We start from the raw sequence: 23,320 nt of genomic DNA on the forward strand, positions 1-23,320 counted from the left end.
TGTTATCTCAGTACAGTAATGAATAAAAGGTTTGCTATTTAGCAGTCCCTGCTTGCTATCATTCTAGGTCTAGGTCTAGGAGCGGAGCACAGGCTCACATGTGACACCTCACTTATTGGTGTCTGTCTAACCAAAGTCCAAAGTAGCCAGCTGTTAATTGGAGTGAAAAGTGTCTCCTTATTCATGCAATTATGGATCAGTTTTTATTACAGCATGAAAAATGAAAGAGAAGAAGGCACTGCCAGACGTGTTCTGTAGTTGAGGCAATTCGTACAAAGAATGCCATGTGCTCATGTTATGATCTAAACTTTATTGTAGATTTTTATAGTCTTTTCCTTGGACTATGGCAATTTTGTTTTATAGGTCAAGATGTTTATTGGTCATATAGATTTTTGATTTAGGACAATTTTTTGTTTTTATGACAGTCACCATCATTATTTACTGTTTGTAGTTGCAAGGTTGCCATACTGTTACTAGGCAGCATGACTGGGAATATGTGAAGATATAAAAGTCAGTGTTGTACACTTTTTTTCTGTCTTAGCTTTGGATGAATTAAAAAAAAGAAAAGAAAATTCCTAATGCTATTATTTTTTATTATTTTTATTACTATTTTCATTATTATTGTTATAGTTATCTTTGGTTGAAAATTTTTTGTTTTGTTTTTGACTTTGCTAAGATTACATGAAATATTCTGGTCATTGATTATCGTCCCACATTTCTCAGTCAATGATTTTGTCTCAAATACTGGCCTTTGTTTATTTGATTCCTGTTCTCCCTGTTATAAACTTGGATTGTTACTGCTATTATGATCCATCTTCTGTTTCTGTCTCACTTTAAACTGCTCACACCCTGTGCAGTCACTTCAATTCAGAGACACCGCCTTCCTTTAGGCAACAAGAGGCTGCAGGAAAAGCCAAGCACTCAATGTCAAATACTTTTACAATGGATTTAAAATGTACACAGCCATTCACCAAGAATGCAAATGATCCCCTTTCATGATTTTCTTGAACATGATATTAAGGCACCATTTTACCTAAGAGGTCATCAACTTTGGAAATTCAGGCATTTCATTTGTGCTGGTTGTAAGTCAAGTTGCGCTTGTGGCCTAAGCTGGCTGTGAAATCTGCCTCCTAGCAAGTGTGATGCAGTTTGGATGATAAGTAGAATTTTGAGTTTTGATTGCATGTTTCTCTTCTGGATGAGTAGCTTTCTCTCAGAAAGTGAGGGAGGAGCAGATTCCACAATTGTGTAGTTTAAGTACTTCTGGTTCTTCAGAATGAAAATGATTTTAAAACTGACCAAAATTTAGCTCAGTACTACCTGTTTTCTGGATTTGTACTAGACACTGAATCTGAATAATAATTCTCACACAAAGCTTTTGATTTACCCCAAAATTAATATCCCTACAACCTTTGAAACCACAGTCTAGGCATAAAGACAAGGTAAGATGGGACAGATCAAGGTGAGAGAAGCTTTTATATGCCAAGCTGAAATGTGATAAGTTGAGATAAGAAAGGATAATATGAGGCGAGATAAGATGAGATGAGACAAGGCAAGGAAAGGTAAGACAAGACAAGACAAGACAAGACAAGACAAGACAAGTCTCCATGACTGGGTATAGAACTTAATCTATAAGAACCTTTGAGAAACTGTTGCCAGAGTGAGTCAGATAAGCTATTTAAGGTGCCTTGGGCATCTAGTCAGGATCATTCTGCTTTTCCTCCAGTGGTTGCACAAGGCCAATACTATTGTAGTTCTAATTCAGGAAATGCAGATTGGAAATGAACTGAGGTATGAAAATGCTCATGTATTTTCACAATGAAAGTGTTAATAAAAACATTATTCACTAAGTGTACAAGTTTACAAATGCTTCACAAAGGTCATGCAAATCCATTAGTTTCTGTTTGTCCAGTGTGGCGGATGGCCGAAGCCCTTACCCGGTCAGGACGCCCTGAGAACAGAAGGACCAGGGGAGAGAGTATTTCTTTCCCGAACCGACAGAGGGCAGCCCCCTTGGCTTGCAGCGGGGCCACGGGTTGTGAGCATGGAAGCGACCATTCGTCAAGGAGCACCTGGACTTTTATAGGCCCTTATTTGGCAACACTTCCGCCATACCTGAAAGTGCTGCTGGAAGAAGCTTGTTGGGCACCTGGAGTCCTTCTGGGTGCCCTATAAAAGGAGCCAGTTACCACCACTCAATGGCCAGAGTCAGGAGGAAGAGGACAAAGCCTGAGGATTAGTGGAGGTGGAAGGACTGGCGGCAGAGGGACCGTTTGCTGTGCTCTGTGCTTTGCCTTGTGTGCTGTGGAAGGCAAACTGTAAATAAACCGTGCGTTGTGTGCTAAACCTGTGTCCTGCCTGTCTGTGTTGGGGTTAGGGTGGCCGTACGCTCCCTGAGCTTCACACCAGTGACACTTGTTCTTTTTCCAGATCAACTTTAAAAAATGAATTCTGACCAATCTTATTTTTAACTCTTTGGGATGTGGAAGGAAGCATAGTGAGAAATCACATATTTACCGATTATTTTTTAGTTTATCTAAATAGTTCCATAGCTTAAATAGTTCCATACTTACCAGTACCTACTGCAGGAAATGAGACTGATCTGAATAACAGAGTTTCACACAGCTCAATAACTTCCTTTGTTCGTTTTTCAATTACACTTAGATCATTTTCCCAGCAGATGTGAACAATATTCTTGCATTTTAAGCTGCCTGCTTTAGTTATCACCATATTGTTTTTCGGATTCTTGCGTGCTTGAAGAGAATAATACAGTAAAGTTAACAAAACAAACAATATTTCGCTAAGGAAAACACAAAGAGATTAACTAAATAATACATATTATTTAATAGGTATATATATTTAATCATTGATATATAGACTTTAAAAATCATAAACACAAACCATTCTCAAATTCTTGTTCCACTTCTGATCCAGCTGCTGTCAGTAAAACTTTGGATACACCTACAAAACAAAACCATGCAAAACATGAAGATGAGGTGATGGAAAGAACCTTTCAACAAACTGGCATTCCTTAAATATAACACTGATGTGAAGCCATTTTGCATCACTTCCCAATGGAGGTCTCCTCTGCTTGGAGTTTTTATTCTCTTTCCACCTGGTAATGCAGATGTGAACAGGCCTTTTTTGTATGGGTGGTGCTTGTACAGAAGTTGAGATTCTTACTCTTCCCACAAAGCAGAAATCAAGCACAGTAGCCAGTTGAGGAAATGAAAACCTTAAGTGGCTGATCAGGTTTATGCCTGTTGTGTTTGTTGCAGAACAAACAGATTTGCTTTAATTTAGTTAGGGAGAGGTGGCCAAGGGTAACCTTAAAGATTAGTCGCACATGCCAGGTCAATCAGGGGTAGGTGGAAAATGTGAGTCTTTAAGTAAGCAAGTCCCTAGATTTTTATATAGAATTCATAAGTGTTTCTAGGTCAGCTGGCAGATATAACCACAGCTGAGCCAAATTTAGTACAAAGGGGCTCAGCATTTAGAACTGCTAGGCCAAGCACAGGACAAGATAGACAAAGACAAATGGGCAACGTGCACTATTTCTGTGTGTTAGAGTCAGCATGAAATAGTATCCTTTCTTTGCCTTGTTTGGAATGGCATGATTTTACCTAAGTAAGGGCCTGAACATGGAGAAAGAGTATAAAACCTTTGGAACATTGCCCGGCACACCTTTGAAGCCGATGGACGAATGGGAGATGCCGTCATCCGATCGTGAAAATCCTCCCAACACAGAGACGAAAATGGCAGACTCTACATAAAGGTTTTGTCATGGCTTCCCGTCTGTTATGCTGCGTAAACCATCATTAAAGAAAGCTAAGTTATTTCTCCTATGTGATTTCTTACCACCATATCACTGAGGGAAGGGTACTGCCTTTTTATATTATATCGATATAGGTTCAGGTTACTTAAGACACCACAATTACTAAAGAACTTATTCCAACCAGGGAGCTAGCACCCCCTAGAGGAAAACAACGGGGCATGCCACCCTTGATACCTCTTTTCAATGGGAAGCAGGCACTGGAGGAAAACCAGAATAATTCTCACTAGATGCCTAATGCACCTTAAATAGTTTAACTGGACATAAACCAAACAAACAAATGAAATATATCTTCTGTTATTTGTTTCATAGGTAGCTAAGATTTGAAAACACTAACAGAAATCATAGTTTTTGTCCAGCTACTGTAAGTCAATTGAGCTTTCATTAGAGGGGCAAAATTGCAGTCATGCTTGCTTGGTCTGGAATCTGTAATTCATAAAAAAAAAAAATACATTTTTAATCCTGTCTCTGATGAGGAATTCACTCAGGGATCCCATCCCAGCTGCTACCCTACCTGAGAAAGCAGTGATAGAACTTAGTATTGGGCTGATAAAATTAAAAGAGGGAAGCTCTGCTGCTGAGTTAAGTGGAGATCTTATTTTATTACTGTAGTAGAACCTGGAGTTTCAGCAGTCCATGTTTAATTAATCTCTTCTACTCCCTATGGGTGGATGTGTGGCTAGGAGAGGGTAGGGCAACACCCTAAGTGAATTTCTGAGCAGATACAAGTGTTGCCATGATGCAGATTTGCTTGTGGGAGATGTGAGTGTAACAGGAGGGGTAAGCATCACAAGGCTGTGACAAAGTGCCATGGTTCCAAAAATATGTCACTGCTGCAGCTTTGTTTGCTGCTGGGTGAGTGGAATTTCTCTATTTAACATGGAAGGCTGACAAAAGTATTAAATTCTGACATTTTAAGTTTGCATCCCTGCCATTTCCTGGACATTAGCATTTAGAAGGAAGAGCAACCATCTTAGTGAATTTATAGACAAATTCTTTTTTGAATAGACCCTCTTCTTAATTTTTATGTGGTCCATACTAAATTTATATTTGGAAACCAGTACAACTCTTATGGGGGGTGATATGATAGGAAATCATGGAAGGATTTGGAGGACACACAGCTGCTCACATTTTTTTTTGGTTTCAACATTCAGGAAGACAGATTGCTGAGATTATAGGCTTTCCCGGGTTACCTACTTTGTGAATCTTAGGAGTTTTTACAAATTGAATTGTTTACATGGTCCCTACTGCCTTCTTATTTCCTTCTTGTAGAGATCTATGTCTTTCTGTAGTTTGTAATAATGCATAGTACTGGACAATTGTCTTTGTGCCTCCTGTATATATTCAGATGTGTTCATGATAACTGAGGCACCCTCCTTCTCTGATGGTTTAATAATGATGTCTGTATTTTCCCAAAGTGAATGTACAGTTAGGTCCATAAATATTGGGACAGAGACAACTTTTTTCTAATTTTGGTTCTGTACAGTACCACAATGAATTTTAAATGAAACAACTCAGATGCAGTTGAAGTGCAGACTTTCAGCTTTAATTCAGTGGGGTGAACAAAACAATTGCATAAAAATGTGAGGCAACTAAAGCATTTTTTGAACACAATCCCTTCATTTCAGGGGCTCAAAAGTAATTGGACAATTGACTCAGAAAGGCTATTTCATGGGCAGGTGTGGGCAAGTCCGTTGTTATGTCATTATCAATTAAGCAGATAAAAGGCCTGGAGTTAATTTGAGGTGTGGTGCTTGCATGTGGAAGATTTTGCTGTGAACAGACAACATGCGATCAAAGGAGCTCTACATGCAGGTGAAAGACGCCATCCTTAAGCTGCGAAAACAGAAAAAACATATCTGAGAAATTGCTACAATATTACAAGTGGCAAAATCTACAGTTTGGTACATCCTGAGAAAGAAAGCAAGCACTGGTGAAATCAGCAACGCAAAAAGACCTGGACGTCCATGGAAGACAACAGTGGTGGATGATCGCAGAATCATTTCCATGGTGAAGAGAAACCCCTTCACAACAGCCAACCAAGTGAACAACACTCTCCAGGGGGTAGGCGTATCGATATCCAAGTCTACCATAAAGAGAAGACTGCATGAAAGTAAATACAGAGGGTGCACTGCAAGGTGCAAGCCACTCATAAGCCTCAAGAATAGAAAGGCTAGATTGGACTTTGCTAAAGAACATCTAAAAAAGCCAGCACAGTTCTGGAAAAACATTCTTTGGACAGATGAAACCAAGATCAACCTCTACCAGAATGATGGCAAGAAAAAAGTATGGAGAAGGCGTGGAACAGCTCATTATCCAAAGCATACCACATCATCTGTAAAACACGGTGGAGGCAGTGTGATGGCTTGGGCATGCATGGCTGCCAGTGGCACTGGGATACTAGTATTTATTGATGATGCGACACAGGACAGAAGCAGCCGAATGAATTCTGAGGTGTTCAGAGACATACTGTCTGCTCAAATCCAGCTAAATGCAGTCAAATTGATTGGGCGGCGTTTCATGATACAGATGGACAATGACCCAAAACATACAGCCAAAGCAACCCAGGAGTTTATTAAAGCAAAGAAGTGGAAAATTCTTGAATGGCCAAGTCAGTCTCCTGATCGTAACCCAATTGAGCAGGCATTTCACTTGTTGAAGACTAAACTTCAGACAGAAAGGCCCACAAACAAACAGCACCTGAAAGCCGCTGCAGTAAAGGCCTGGCAGAGCATTAAAATGGAGGAAACCCAACATCTGGTGATGTCCATGAGTTCAAGACTTCAGGCTGTCATTGCCAGCAAAGGGTTTTCAACCAAGTATTAGAAATGAACATTTTATTTCCAGTTATTTAATTTGTCCAATTACTTTTGAGCCCCTGAAATGAAGGAATTGTGTTAAAAAAATGCTTTAGTTGCCTCACATTTTTATGCAATCGTTTTGTTCACCCCACTGAATTAAAGCTGAAAGTCTGCACTTCAACTGCATCGAAGTTGTTTAAAATTCATTGTGGTAATGTACAGAACCAAAATTAGAAAAAAAGTTGTCTCTGTCCAAATATTTATGGACCTAACTGTATGGCTCTTCGCTCATGAATAGTGATGTTTTGTATCCAATTTTCCTGTCTGTTTAGGATCCCCGTTTTTTCCAAAATGTAGATAATAAAAGAATATAAAAGGAAATGGAGTCAGTCTATGTAAACAAACTTCTGTTGGTAAACTGTGTAAACTGACTTCTGTTCCATTATAAAACACACTCAGAGGGCGATAAGAGGAAAAAATAAACTACTTTTTGTAAGGAATAATTATATTTCAAACAATTATATGTCCAATTTATAATTTTATCAAATCCACAAATAATTAATTTTAAAAATATATAAATTTTTTCTAAAATGGTGTTTTTTTTCATTTTAAACCTTCATTCTTTAAAAACTATATGTGATAGTCAGCACCCTCATATCTGTGAAGAATAGCTAAAATGTTGGACAGGAACAAAAAATTTATTTATTTATTTATTCATTTATGTATTTATTTATTGTATATATTATTTTATTTGGTCCTCCCTGCGTGGAGTTTGCATGTTCTCCCCGTGTCTGCGTGGGTTTCCTCTCACAGTCCAAAGACATGCAGGTTAGGTGCATTGACGATCCTAAATTGTCCCTGGTGTGTGCTTGGTGTGTGGGTGTGTGTGTGTGTGTGTGCGTGCCCTGCGGTGGGCTGGCGCCCTGCCCGGGGTTTGTTTCCTGCCTTGCACCCTGTGTTGGCTGGGATTGGTTCCAGCAGACCCCCGTGGCCTTGTAGTTAGGATATGGCAGGTTGGATAATGGATGAATGGATGGATGGATTATTTTATTTATTTTTTTATTTTTTTTTTTGCAGACATGATTTGTGATAGTGGTGATAGTGAGATATGCAGATTCATACACCATTTAAATTGTGTCAAAAATATTTAAAAAATTAGAAAAATAAAAATAATCAACCAATAGGTATTTTAAAAGTGTTCTACCCTTTAAGCTCCAAAATGGAAGTCAAACGTTCAGGCTGCACATGTGCACAAATCAGCAATAGCATGTCTAAAGCACTGAAGAGGCCTGCCCAAGCATTTCAGAATTTCAGTTGCACAAGGCAAAATGAAAAGTTGCTCAAACTTTAAAAAGAAATATTTTTCTAAATAAAAAAAATTTATATTGAGCATATCATGGAAATTGGAAGAAAATATTATGACAACTTAGTTCACCTAGCTAATAAACATTTTAATAATCAATCAAATAGTTGAGATGAGACCAGAAAGAAATAAAATGGAGACGTTTTCTTTTGTCTCAATTGTTCTCCTGAGAAAAGATACCCCGGTATTCTCCTCTTGAAATTAAGCAGATATCTCAAAATCACACAAGGGGCTCAGATTTTCCTAATAGTGTCTTAACATCTTTTTGCAATTTGAAAGCATTTACATTGTGTGCTCAGTAATATTTAGTGTAATGTATGGACAGTTTTTATGGTAATAAAACACTTTGCTATGATTACAAATGTGTACTCCTTGATTCTGAGTAATACTATTAGTTGCTTGAATTTATATTCCTGTGCTGTAATTCAGTGATTCCCAACCACTGTGCCGCAGCATATTAGTGTGCCGTGAGAGATCATCAGGTGTACCGTGGAAAATTATCCAATTTCACTTAATTGGTCTAAAAATTATTATTTACTGCAAATAATTTGTCTTCATTCATCTATGCGACAGTGATAGGCAGAACAATTAAATATTCTTCCACTAGGTGGCAGCAGATGGCTAATTAATCTGTGTATCTACATGTTGCCATTAAAACAGTAGAATTAGTGATGCTTCGGCTGTGACAGCAGTGATAGTTATGGATAAATATCTGAAAAGACAAAGTACACAATCCGAACTGGGTTCTGGAGAAAATTGTGACCCAGATGAAGGCCCTAGTATGAGTAGTGGTCAGAAGAAAGCAAAAAAGGTGAGCTCAAGACAATACAATGAAAGTTATCTTTCCTTTGGATTTGCTTTTACCAGGGAATCAACTGAGCCGATTCCGTTGTGCTTGATATGTGGGGAAAAGCTGTCCAACAGTGCGGCGGTTCCTAGCAAACTTAAACGCCATCTCCAAACAAAACACCCGTCATTACAAAACAAGAACACAGACTATTTTATTCAACTTCGTGAACAGACTAAGAAACAGGCAGCTTTAGTGAGGAAAACCACAAAGACGAACGAGAGAGCTCTCAAAGCTAGCTACCAAGTTGATGAACTCATCGCTAAATCAAAACAGCTACACACGGTGGCAGAGATATTAATACTACCTGCCTGCAAAATCATTGTAAACGAGACCTGGCGCTCTTAAAGAAATAGCCCAAGTCCCTCTCTCAAATAATACAATTACAGACGTATTGATGACATGTCTGCAAACACTGAAAGGATCATTTTGAAAAAGTTGCACGTCAGTGGAAAATTTGCATTGCAACTCGATGAATCTATGGATATCAATCAGTGGACATGCACAACTTTTGGCAAATGTGCGCTTTGTAGACAGAGACACCATCAGAGAAAACTTCCTGTTTTGCAAGGAATTGCCAGAAAGAACAACAGGAGAGGACATTTTTCGAGTTGTATCAAAGTACCTTGAACAAGGAGGACCATCCATCCATCCATTATCCAACCCGCTAAATCCGAACACAGGGGCACGGGGGTGTTGCACTGATGGAGCAGCCGCCATTTTCGGGCACACCAAAGGATTTGTAAGCAGAGTGAAATAGCAACATCCAGATGTTATTGGGACGCATTGTTTTCTGCACTATGAGGCACTCGTTGCCAAGACATTACCAGCAGACCTAGCTCCTGTATTGGACGATGTTGTGCGCATGATAAACTTTGTGAAGACAAGATCTGTAAAACGTTGCATGTTTGCATCATTGTGTGAGGAAATGGGAGTGGAGCATAAAGTGCTATTGCTGCATACGGAGGTCTGGTATTTGTCCCGTGGCAAAGTTTTAGCCCATGTGTATGAGCTGTGGGAGGATCTAAAAGTGTTTTTGACAAATGAGAGGTGTGATGACGCTAAGTTGCTTTCAAGTGATGAGTGGTGTGCAAGACTGGCATATTTGGCAGATATATTTCAACATTTCAATGACCTGAACACACAGATGCAAGGCCAAAAACGAAAACCTGCTCACAAGTGCAGATAAAATAAATAGATTTCATTGAACGGTGCAGCTCTGGCAACAACATGTGGAAAGTGCCAACCCTGACATGTTCCCACACACCCAGAAATGGTAAGGTATCAACATTGCTGCAATGTGTGAGACAACTTGAAATTTGAAAACTCTTGAACAAAAGTTGTCATTTTATTTCCCTTCAGTTTTCACAGATTGCCTTGACTGGGATAGGAACCCATATAGCTCAACTGCAGTAGGAAAGGACATGACTTTGCAGGAGAAAATAACTGTACTGAGAGAAAATCGTGGTTTAAAGCTGAGCTTTGCTGATCTACCTTTGGACAGTTTTTGGCTGACTGCTGCCAAGGAGTTCCCCATTCTGGCAAGCAGAGCTATTTCAGCCCTGCTCCCATTTTCCACAACCTACCTATGTGAGCTTGGCCTTTCAAGCATTACTGCTATAAAAACTAAAAAAAGAGAGAGACTCAGAGCTGTTGAAGAAGATCTTCATGTATGTCTTTCTTCAATTCCTGCATGTATATCAGCGTTGTGTTCAACTAAACTTTTAAATTGTGAGTAAATTGAAACTAGAAGATCATTATATTTCATTACATATACTTTTTGTGACATTTTTGTTTGGTGGTGCGCCGCGGGATTTTTCTAATGTAAAATACACTGCCTGGCCAAAAAAAAAAGTTGCCACCCAAAAAAAAGGTCACACACTCTAATATTTCGTTCGACCGCCTTTAGCTTTGATTACGGCACGCATTCGCTGTGGCATTGTTTCGATAAGCTTCTGCAATGTCACAAGATTTAGTTCCATCCAGTGTTGCATTAATTTTTCACCAAGATTTTGCATGATGGGTGCATCACTTCATCTGCCTCTCTTCTTACCCTGATGTACCCATCACTCTGGAACAGGGTAAATCTGGACTCATCAGACCACATGACCTTCTTCCATTGCTCCAGAGTCCAATCTTTATGCTCCCTAGCAAATTGAAGCCTTTTTTTTCCGGTTTGCCACACTGATTAGTGGTTTTCTTACGGCTACACAGCTGTTCAGTCCCAATCCCTTGAGTTCCCTTCGCATTGTGCGTGTGGAAATGCTCTTACTTTCACTATTAAACATAGACCTGAGTTCTACTGTTGTTTTTCTTCGATTTGATTTCACCAAACGTTTAAGTGATCGCCAATCACGATCATTCAGGATTTTTTTCCGGCCACATTTCTTCCTCGAAGACGATGGGTCCCCACTATCCTTCCAGTTTTTAATAATGCGTTGGACAGTTCTTAACCCAATTTTAGTAGTTTCTGCAATCTCCTTTGATGTTTTCTCTGCTTGATGCATGCCAATGATTTGACCCTTCTCAAACAGACTAACATCTTTTCCACGACCACGAGATGTGTCTTTCGACATGGTTGTTTAAGAAATGAGAAGCAACTCATTGCACCAGTTGGGGTTAAATAACTTGTTGCCAGCTGAAAGATAATCGCCCATGCAGTAATTATCCAATAGGAGGCTCGTACCGATTTGCTTAGTTAAATCCGGGTGGCGACTTTTTTTTTGGCCAGGCAGTGTATGTGCCGTGGCTCAAAAAAGGTTGGGAAACACTGCTCTAATTAGATCATACTCATGCTAGAAGAAAAGGCAGGCAGTGTGGCACAGTGGCTAAGACTTTGCACTTCAATCTCTGAGGTAGTAGGTTCAAATCTTACTACTGACATTGAGTGACCACAAGCACATCACTTCATCTGCCTGGGCTTCAATGGGAAAACCTTGGTTTTATTACTATGATACTAGGACTTGCATTATTGACTAAGGTTGGTGTGAGAGAGCTGTAAAATTATAAAAAGCTAAAATATATGAGTGAATTAAAACTTGTTTTTAGTAATTGATAGGACTGTAAATTCTACCATTGCCTCTATGAAACATCAGATTTAAACTAGGTCATTTAAATTTACAATATCTTTTTATAGACAATAGAATATTAAAATTTAATAGGATAGTTTTTATTTAAACATTTAAAGAGGACATTCCTACCTAAAGGAGGGTCATTAAAAGATGTAGAATTGACAATGATATCAGAACGTTCTTGGGAAATATCCCCAAACACAAGTTGTAGCTTCACTCTGTCCATCATTATGGTGATTTCATCAACAAGGCTTGTTAAAGAATGGAAGAAAGATGCTGCAATTATAAAAAAGAATAATTAGCATGAATTTCTGCAGACAGAGACAAAAAAGAACATTACCACACTATAAAATCAAAAGGTTTCTTTGTAATATTTATATTTTACTTGTTAACCCTGTCACACACGTAGGCATGGGAGGCAGCTAACAGGCACAAAAGAAGGTAATTCCCAGTCAGACCAGGGGGTGGCAGATTGCATTAATCCTTTCTCTTATCTCCCCACAGACCAAATCCGGGAAATTCCACTTGGCTCCCATGACGGTGTCACTTCCGGTTCTGCCCCAGAAGACATCACTTCCTAATGACATAATTTCCACATCCCAAGAAGTCGCAGCCCGATGACCTCATTTCTGGTTCCAGTCCCAAGATCCCTTCTCTTCCTGCTGTTTAACTATATATCCGACATGTTTCCTAACCAGTTCAGTTCTGTTTTGTTTTGGACTCCTGTCTGTAAAGATCATTTTTCTCAACCTTTTTCGCATTTGCAACCAACTCTCAAGTATATGGGAGGCTGCCCCAAACCTCTGTGTGTGTCAAGGCTTGATTATTTACAACACCCCTATCTGAAAGACAAAGGCAGAGTTACAGGAGGAAGCAAAATCCTTAATATTCAAAACTGAATCAACATGACGTCAACTCAATTTTCAATTCAATTTATTTTATATTGTATAGTGCTCTTTTGAGTGTGGCCTTGGAACAATGTAACATGTTTACTGGTAAAATATATATATGTGTATTGCAAATTACATGTTGCACACACACACACACACACACACAGACAAATACTGATTAATCTAGGAAGAATGCCCTTGTCTGTTATTATCTGTGTTGACCTGTACACATGTTTTGGTCTATAATCTGTTTGACAAGCTGCAATTCTATGGTGATGCAAAAATGTGGGATGGCAGTTTTTTGAGTTCCCTAACAATGTTTTCCGATTGATACATTTCCCTCAACCCAATATACTGAAGACTAGATTTTATTAAATGTTTGAATAGTTTCTTAAAATAGCTATTTACACTTTCTACGACCCATTTGATGACCAAACAGCACTGTTTATTACATTATTATTTTGTTAGAATGTTTATAGTTGTAGAAACTTCTAGAACATGCCAATTTCTTTTGATAATGCTGACCTTACCTAATACTTCCAATAAAGAAGCTGTAAAAGGTTCACAACTTCTTATACTTATCTGAGGCTTGTTGAGCTGTGGCCAAACCTCTCCTTTATTACTGAGAGTTGTAATGGTGCGTATAGTGATCACTGCAACTCACAAAACATTAGACATAAGTCAAGTTGGTATGGATGGTCTCCCAGAGCAGAGACGAATTTGGAATTTATAGGGAAGAAATATGAGAGGTAAGGCAAACCTCTCCTTTCCCTTTATAGAATTTGCTTTCTTCCACATTTAAAAAATCTTCAAATGTCTGAACACCACTTGGATATTTTAAAAATTATCAGCTACGGTTCACAAGAAAAGTACATTATTACCTAGCTACAAAATGGAAAAAACCACTGGAGCACTGCATAAGTCAAAAGTCATCACAACATGTTTGTAATGGCAGCTACACTGTCTGAAGGCACTTTCCCCCTCATTCTCCATTTTGAAATATTCATCAGAGATTTCACTTATAAAAGTTTGCATGAATTTGAGCATGACAATATTCATAGACCAAAAAAATATGAACTTGTAAGCAGCAATAAAAGTCAGTTTATAAAACCTACTGTACATATATTTCCTTGCAATTTACCCTGTATAAATGAAAATCATCTTGTAAATGTGCATACGTGATAATGCCTCGAACTCTGCCCGCTTGCCACCCTCAAACAACCGTATATGAACCATGCTAATTAACCTCAAACAATCATAATTAACAGATTTACCTGTAAGGAAACACAATGGCAACAATGGAGAAAACAGACAAAAAAGCAAACATTTTGAAGAGTGTGAGATATACACTCTCATCTCTAAAGTACAGGCACATAAAAAACCTTTATTTGAGGGAGTTGAATGGCAGCATGCCACGAATGGTGTGAGTTCTACAAGTCGCACTATGTCTGAAATAAAAAAAAAAATCTCAAACGAAACATCAGATCACTTGAGACTGAAGTGACACAAGTGTATGGATGGAGGAAAAAGCACCTCTGCGCTCCCTGATTTCGATCTATCAATGGCATCAGTAGTCATAGGTACCTTATTATGCATTATTATGCCAGAGCAGTCCTGATGTTTGTCAATCTCATCTTGGCATCACAGACTACATGTAAATGAATGGAAATGTAACTGCTTAAGATTAACAAAATCAGCTTCATTATTACTAGAGGCTCTTACTTCGATATGAGTGCAGTCAATTATGCCAGTTGTGCCAATTACAACATACATTATGAAAACAGGGCGCTGATGAAAATTTTATTTTTTGTTGACCTGTTCACCTGCACTATATAGAAGCTGAATGCAATGCCTCATCAGTAGATTTATGGTTTCCAAAACATTTGGCAAGCTAAAGCTCGGCTAAGATATTTATGACATGCTGGCCAGTTCCTTGTAGTAGGTGTCTGTTTCAGAAAGCCACCATTACTAAAAACCCAGATATGAACAAGTAAAGCCTGATATCAGGCACTCTGTCTTTCTTCTCATCTGAAAAGCCAGTCACCATCTTGGGAAAAAATAAACATCCTGTCAATCCCTAAAACAGTGTTTTTCAACCATTGTGCGCTAGCCAGGCATGCTGTGGAAATAATAGTGTACCGCCCCTGGGTCTGAACCTGAGAGGAACCAGCTCTGCAGGTGGTTGACACCTTTCTGAGGAGGACAGGACTACATGCACTCCAAACTCATTCAAACAAGCAAATTACTACTGTAGCCAAAATATATATTTTACAAACTATATATTTTTTAGGAACTATTGAAACAGTAAGACATGTTGCAAAATTCACCCCAAACTTATAGTTTGCAAAATAAATGCTTTCAAAGAATTACAGTAAATAATAAATATTCAGTTTGCTTTAACAATTTAAGAACAAAAACAGCTCACTTTCTTCTGTCTCCATATTCATCTTGAAGTCTTTAAAATCAAAATGACATTTTCTTTCTTGGATCTCCTAAATAAAAAATAAGAAGCACATATGATTTTTATTAATAGAGCTGTTTTATTCACAAATGTACAGATATATCCATAAATTAATCTTCACATTTATTCTATATGGCTATGAGAAACTGTATCCTTTGTAAAGCACGGCCCACATGGAGCCAGGATAGGGCAAGGTTTTTTACCTGGACAGGAGGCTAACCCGTCAGAAGCACAAGAAGAAAGGCAGAGAGTTCCCTCCCTTAGCCAGGAAGTTGGCAGAAGATGTCAGTTTGGAATTGGGTACTCTGGTGTCCCGGTAAGGTTGGATCATAGAATAATACCCGACCAGGATGCCAGCATGATAGAAGGATCAGGGGATACAACTCATCAGGACTACATACTCCCTGACACATTAGGTGGCACTGCTACCAGTATGGACACCCACTTAGGCATTATGGGAACTGTAGTCCCATGGGGCAGCCTTGTTGGGTTCTGGAGGTGCCACTAGAGGGTGCTGTGGAGATTTGTGATCTCTACTCTTTGGGTTTTCTGCTCAATGTAGAAGAGCTTTGATTGGACTATGCCCTTAGCCACGGAAGTGCTCTCAAGTCTAAGATAAAGGAGACCAAACAGTGGGAGCTGGATGAGGAACTGGACAACACTTGCCAGGGAGGAGTGGAGGAAAAACAGAGAGAAGAGTGATCACATAATGTATAAGAAGCCTTTTGTAAGGTAATTGTGGAAATAAAACTTTTTATTATACTGGCTCTTGCATAATTGTGCTTGTGTTTGGGGTTTGAAGGTGCTGCAGTGCCCCCTACTGGTCACACCTGTTTTGGCAGTAAAAGGTGTAAAGAATCAACCATGAACAGGATACCATTCTATTACTTAATTATGTCTGCCTGCAACAAACAAAAAACTCTAATAACAAATTAAAAAATTTACCATACAATCAAAATTAAATTTTATTTTGCTTTTTTTAAAACTCTGCATTAATACATTAATAGCAAGCATACTGCTTTATAATTTGCATTTCTTTGTATACTTTGTGAAAACATAATTTTACACATTTTTCTATTTTTAAAATTTACCTGGTAAGTGAATCAAAGTTAAAATAATTATCAAAATTATTGAAGATAAATTATTAAAATTTTATCTCCCCCCAAAAATATTTATTTTTATATATGACTAGCCGTCCCCTGTGGCTCCACCCGTGTAGTAGTGAAACAGGACAAACTTTAAAAATCAATAAACAAACAGGTATCACTAGCTAAGTGGAGACAAAGTCTGCTCCAAAATGTGGCCAGAGGTAGAGCGATTCGAACGGAGGCTGGCGTGTGAGTGAGGAGGGCCCCACCCGGCTCCCCATTCATGCTTACCCGCCCCCAATCCCCCCTAAAAATCGGCCTGCAGCCTCTGCCTCTGATTGGAGCAAAATAATCACTCCTGCAAGTGCAATGAGAGAAGTCTTAAAATCAACCGGAATGTTCTAGCAAATTACAGAAAAATATGTTAAGTAAATTCTCTCGTGAATAGTGTACAGACAGATAGACAGACAGTTGAATTTTTATATATAGAGATTGCTATTAAGTTCAATGAATATCCTATAGACATGATGCTCATTTGAAAATTTAATAACTTTCACTTGAGTATCTTTCTTTCTTCTTTTCCAAATTATTTGAGTGGATGTAATTTTAAGTTTTTCACCATCAGAGTTCTTGGCACCTACAGACAGTCTGCTCATTTCGAGATATGCTTGCACAAAACAAGCACAGTTGATGGTTCTGTGTCAAAAAGGCCTCATTAAAGAGTCATTTAATCTTCTCCTGTATTCCTTTTGTGGTTTCTTCACTTCTTCACAATAGTGTTTTAAATTAAGAGTACTATGCTCTCCAATATCTTATGTGCTTTAATAATGTTAGCAAGAAATGTAGTTCCAATCCCTCCAAAAATCATCTGGCAAAAATGACACATCAAGTTCTTCTACAGTTAAATGGTTATTGTTTGGTATTCTTTTATTGCAAACAAAACCACAAGAAGTTGAGAGGGAATATCTCTTCCAGACATGGAGCTCTCTCACTGAGTGTTTGTGCAGTAGCACCTTGAAATGTTGCTCCCACACTCCCATCCCATCCTCCTGGCTACCTATTGAAAGTAAAACTTATACCCCTAGATCCATATTGCCTGTCCACTTCACTCCTGAAAAAGTAAAGTCTCAGGCATTGCATCTTGGTCAGTGATTATTTAAGTACTTGATATTTTAAGGTAAGTGAAGAGACAATTAGGGCTATACCTACAGTGGCATCAACTTAATTCAATTTTATAAGCTTAGGACTATCAGAAATAAGACCATAACTTATCCAAAAGGGTTGAAACGAGGCATCTCTGGCTTGCACATATTTTAGACAATTCTGTTCCCTGCACATTTCAGTCCCTGAGGCTCACCTATTCTCTTGTTTTTCTACTTCCAACTTACTGTAGAGTGGTCATTAAAGCCTAGAATATGCCATTTTCATTGGTGCTTGTTTTACAACCCATGGCCAGTGGCAAGCCTTTATGCAAGACAGCATGAAGCCTATCATCTCATATTGTCTACATGGGAATGTGATTTCTCCACACCCCTTCTACATTCATGACCCCTTCATTTTAAAAATATTACCATTTCGGTCAGGAACCTTCAAAATATCCGGTTCAAATCAGTATAGAGACCATACCTGACCCCTCCAAGATGATTCTCTATGGAGCTGATATCTCTCTCTTCTTGTCAAACTAGCAAACCGGGCATCTCCTTTTCTGTGTTGGGAACATCTCACTTATGCTACTCTTTCTTCCTGTTGCTGCTCTCTTTGTGTCTTCTTGGGTTTCTATCAACATATCTCTATTACCTCGTATTTTTGTTGCTAGACCTTGCCCCTCTGTGTCCCTCTCAGTTCTATATAACATACAGGTAGGTTATTTTTACTTAGGACAATTTTTGTCTTATCTTTTTTGCCCTTGGGATTGGGAATCTACAGCTTCTTGATGATTGTATGACATTCCTTCTCTCTCTGATCCTTTAGCAGCAAGGATTAATAGGACAACTGGAACCAATAATGTGAATTGCCAACATCTGGCAGATGTGGTGCAGTACTGGATAACAGATTGCCCAGGATTAAAACTTAAACAGTGTCCCCTGAGAAGTGGAATCTGCTGTGTTGATAGTGTTACCCACATACCCACATACAAAAATTTATACCCCAAAAGACTAGGATGAGGGTGAATGGGAGGATAATAAGGGGAAGGGTTGTACTTTTTCATTAGGATTGTCTATACTGTATTTGGTTTTGGTTTGTTTTAATAAACATTTGTACAGTTTTTTTTTAAAGCCAATGTCACATTTTGCAACTTTTTGTTGTGGTTTAAGTTAGATTTGCCAAACACACTTGCTTATCTCATCACTGCACCATGTCAAATTACAGAACTGAAAATTGCTGCCCATGTCTCATTTATCAAATGAGCACTGATCTTTCAGTGCAATGCCATTGCTGTATGAAGCATTAATGACTATGGCCTTTTAATTATTTTTTTCCTGCTGTTATGGTATGTAAAACATGAAATATCAGACAGATGAGCTTTTCTTCTGTTTGTGAGGTCCAAAACAACTGTGCTGCCTGTTGGAAGTGGCACTGTATAAAGGTGAAAGGTTAACAAGTATAGAGCGTTCAGGCCACAGTTTCTGCCCTTATTTTTCTTTTTTTCCATTCTGTTTTAGTACATAAAACAGAAGACATCTGAAAGACAACCATGTCTTCTGTTTACGAGGTTCAAAACACGTGCTTTCCTTATTTGTCATCACATTGTGCTTAAAGGATGAGTATTCATTGGGTGTCTGCCCTCTTGCACATAGAGCCTACCCCTAATTTTTTGTAGCAAGTCACACACTAGTTGGACTCAGTCATTGGAAATGTTACACTAGGTGATCAGCTTCAAGGGAGCACACCAATGACTGCCTCCATCTTCTTAAGATTATCTAAATAAAGGCTACAACTGAAAATTCCTGGAAAAATCATCTAATGTGACTTTGGTTCAAGTTTGAGCAATTTGTTTGTAAGTTTTTTTACTTACTTTCCACTGTCCTACTAATTATTTTAATTAAAAGAAAACTGTCCATTTAATTCTTTTATGCTGCACATTTGATTTCAAACTTACCTTTGAAGACACTTTATCATCAGGATAAATTACAATTTTCACTTTTTTTAACCAACTGGGAGAGGCCTTCTCAAATTGGCTGATTTCCTCTAGCAAAGCTTTGATGGCAACATCATGTGGAAAACCCAGGATCTTTCCTGGACCAATCACAGGTATGGCAGCTGATTGTAGAGCATTGAAATGGCAGTGTTCCAAGCAATTTCGGAAGCTTTTTTTAAGAATCTAAAAATATATGAAGAACAGTTTTTAGATGAAACAAAAAATATTCCTGGTAGAGGATTTCTGAATATTCTTCAATGACAAATATATCCATCCAGTCATCCATTATCCAACCCACTATATCCTAATTACAAGGTCTGGGGGTCTGCTGGAGCCAATCCCAGCCAACACAGGGCGCAAGGCAGGAAACAAACCCCGGGCAGGGCATCAGCCCACTGCAGTGACAAATATATATATATATATATATATATATATATATATATATATATATATATATATATATATATATATATATATATATATATATAATGTGAGACGGCCAGCAGTTCACCTAAAATGGAAAGATGGGGGAAGGCAGCTGCTTGCCGACACCACTGCCTCCCCCAAAACGCTAGTTGGCAGCTCCCCTGGAGTGTAGCGGTACCCCGGATTCGCACAGGGCATCCTGGGACTTTGAATCAGGTTTTTCAGCCATGTTGGGTGCCCTGGGTGCTGCTAGGGGTAGCTGTCAAAGGGGGTCATGCTTTCCCTATAGCCCGGAAGTACTAGGTAGTCACAAGGACGAAAGCCTCAAAGTACTTCTGGGCTGATTAGAAGAACTTGAATACTTCAGCTGATCAGGAAGTGCTGGCAAGTCATGTGGAAGGAAGAACAGAAGCACTTCTGAGTCAGGAACTATAAAGGACTGCTAAAGACCCAGCAAGCGAGCCAGAGTCGGGAGGAGGTGGACAAAGCTTGCTGGGAGGTGTGGAGGAGAAAAAGAGAGAAAAGAGTATTGAATTATTGAGTTTATTGCCAGTAATATTGTGGTTGTGGTGCTGGAAGGGTGCTGTTTAAGAAGAAGATTATTAAAAGGCTTGACCCCTAGCGTTTTACAATATATATATATATATATATATATATATATATATATATATATATATATATATATATATATATACTGTATAGAGAGAGAGAGAGAGAGACAGAGAGAGACAGTGTGTTTTTTGTTTTTTTTTTATTTTAATAGCTTGTATCTAAGTTATGAACTTGTTAAACAGGTTTGTGAAGTCATCGCTTAAAGATGAAAAACAGAGATATGTCTGAACTACACAACATAATGGGGGAAATTCCTGTCAAGCAAGGAATCTTTCAAAGTGACTTGTTATGACCTTTGTTCTTTAGTTTAGCTTTCATACCACACACAAGCTCAGTGAATGGGTAAAGATGAAGCCTTGTATGTTCTACATACAAAATGGAAAACTGTTTACAGAAAAATAAGATACAAATAAATAGAGATACAATTTAAAATGTTTTTAAAGTTTTTTTTTTACTATATTCTAATGCAGCACTTTAGATAAAAGATAAAGCATTTTGACAAACAGCAGTGAAAATATGCAGACAATCATCACTAAAGTGATTATTCACTGGTTAAAAAGACAATAAACTTGAAATAAACAAGAGCAATAAGCAGAAAGACAAAAACTATTTAAGCATGACATAAAAAGTAGTCATGAAAATGATACTTCAAATGGGAAAAACAAAGAAAATTAAAAATTAAGTTAAGACAGTTTTATAGAACATTAAAAACAGATAATTCAATTAAACTTTGGGGTTGGCTGCTTCTTTTCCATCAGTCTAAGTATATTCGTGACTTTGGTGTCAAGAGTAAGCAATGCGCCTGAAAATATTACCCATTTTGTAAATCGCAAGGTATGTACTGTGGTAGTTGCTGTGTTAGTGTCATTAGCAAGCAATCAAGTATCCTTGGTTTGCCTTTCAATTCATACTCAGCTTTTCACACATTAATAGATGGTCTGATGAAGAGCTGGTCCTTGAAATATGTTCTCTAGTTTGTGAATGAACTCTGATCAGTTGTGCCACCCAAGTATCCTGGTCTGAACTACATTTGATGAAAGAAAATTACATGCAGTGGAATTCACTTCAGTTTACTATCCAGGTTTTTATTCACTAACTCACCTGACTTCTGTGTGTTCCATTCATCAAATCTCTCTGAACATTTTAGTTTTTTATGCTGTATATCAGATTGAATTGCTCATATTTTTTATTTTTGTCTACATAGCACTCTACTCAGTTATATATTTTTCACTTGTCTAGATGTGATTATATTTCATTATTTACTTAATTTTCTTGCTAATTATTCGTCTGTGTTTACAAATATAACTTCTATTTGTATTACAATTTTTTCTAATGCTATTACTTTTCCTTGATTTTTATAATTGTAATGAAGTTTTTAATATGTAAAATTTTTGATCATTTCAGTGCCATTTTTCTTGCTTGTTTTGCAACTCCTTATATGTTCCAGTCTGACTTTTTTGGATGTTAACTGTGCATACAGTTGTTCATTCTATCACTGGTTAGTGAATTTTTGATGTGCTATGCTATTGACTTTACTTTTGTCAATTAAAACACCAGTTTTCTTTCTGTCCCCAATATTTTTGAAGTTTAACTTTCATGATTATGTGATATTTTAACAGTTGATTTTGCTTATTGCTCTTTCTTTTATAAATCAAGGAAAGCAATATCTAAAGAGGACTAAATCAATGCTTAACTCAAAACAAATAATGAAAACACAAAAGAGGAAGTGGAATGAAGGACAAGAACTTGACATAGGAATTCACCTTTCGATAGCAAATACTCTCTTGAGATTACTTAAGTTACTAGGCTCTACACCAGGGGTCTCCAACTCTGGTCTTGTAACACTACTGTGGCTGCAGGTTCTCATTCTAACCCTTTACTTAATCAGTGACCAGTTTTTGCTGCCAATTAACTTCTTTTCCCTTCATTTTATATTCTATAAAATGCAGTTATACATCTGGTTCTGTATCAACCAAAAATGGTTCTCGTATTGCACGGGTGTCCAACATTGGCCCTGGAGGGCTACCATGGCTTCAGGTATTCATTTTGACCATCTTTTTTATTAGTGACCAGTTTTTGCTGCTAATAACTTCTTTTCAATTTATTTAGTTGGCCTTGTTTTTTAAAATTTTGGCCCTGTCCACACGGGCGTTCAAATCATGCACTCTAAGCAATCTAAGTATTTATATTGTGTTTTTTTAGTGGTGCTTAATTGACTTCAATATGACATTACATTTGCGTTTGTTTGCCTCTGGTAAACACCAACCTGCTGCCCAAATTGTAGTTTTGTGTGTTTACCCGTGGGGGCAGTTATCAGGCAGTCCAAAGTGTTTTTAACCTGTGGAGTTGGAGCTTCATCCTTCATTGGATTCACGAAATATAGATCAGTTTGCTGAACATTGACCTCCTTGTGTTAAAAATCCTACTGAATTGTAGATGTAGGCAGAGAAAACATCGCTGCCGCTACTGGTGTACTAGCATGTGTGCAGTCTTTGAAGAAATGTAACGATTTCCACATAAGTTCTTCAAATATTGTCGGATGTCGGTTTCAAGTTTTGATTTCCTGCTGCAGCTGGCACAACACCATATTACACCCCGGTTAACCGATATGCGAGTCAGGGTTAATCTTGAAGAGCAGCTACTTGTCACCATGAAGTAAGCAAATATATGAACAGTACTCATGTACGCACTCACCCTTCGGCATTAATAATCCAATAATAACTAAAGTTATAAAGGACTGCTAAAGACCCAGCAAGGAGAGGAGTGGTGAAGAAAGAGAAAAGAAAAGGA

At 38.1% G+C, this 23,320-nt stretch overlaps 1 protein-coding gene across 1 annotated transcript in view; it reads right to left on the reverse strand.

Annotated features, from left to right (window-relative positions):
* Window positions 1-23,320, reverse strand: part of LOC114645753 (protein mono-ADP-ribosyltransferase PARP14-like) — a 70,577-nt gene that overhangs the window by 20,211 nt on the left and 27,046 nt on the right. Inside the window, exons 6-10 of the mRNA XM_028793582.2 lie at window positions 19,454-19,675; window positions 15,230-15,296; window positions 12,044-12,190; window positions 2,902-2,961; window positions 2,574-2,753 (exon numbers count right to left, since the gene is read on the reverse strand). Of these exons, the coding sequence (XP_028649415.1) occupies window positions 2,574-2,753; window positions 2,902-2,961; window positions 12,044-12,190; window positions 15,230-15,296; window positions 19,454-19,675 (676 nt within the window). The remainder of the gene's footprint in view (window positions 1-2,573; window positions 2,754-2,901; window positions 2,962-12,043; window positions 12,191-15,229; window positions 15,297-19,453; window positions 19,676-23,320) is intronic.

The sequence above is a fragment of the Erpetoichthys calabaricus genome, chromosome 2 (genome assembly GCF_900747795.2).
Source record: "Erpetoichthys calabaricus chromosome 2, fErpCal1.3, whole genome shotgun sequence".
NCBI classification, from domain to species: Eukaryota; Metazoa; Chordata; class Cladistia; order Polypteriformes; family Polypteridae; genus Erpetoichthys; species Erpetoichthys calabaricus.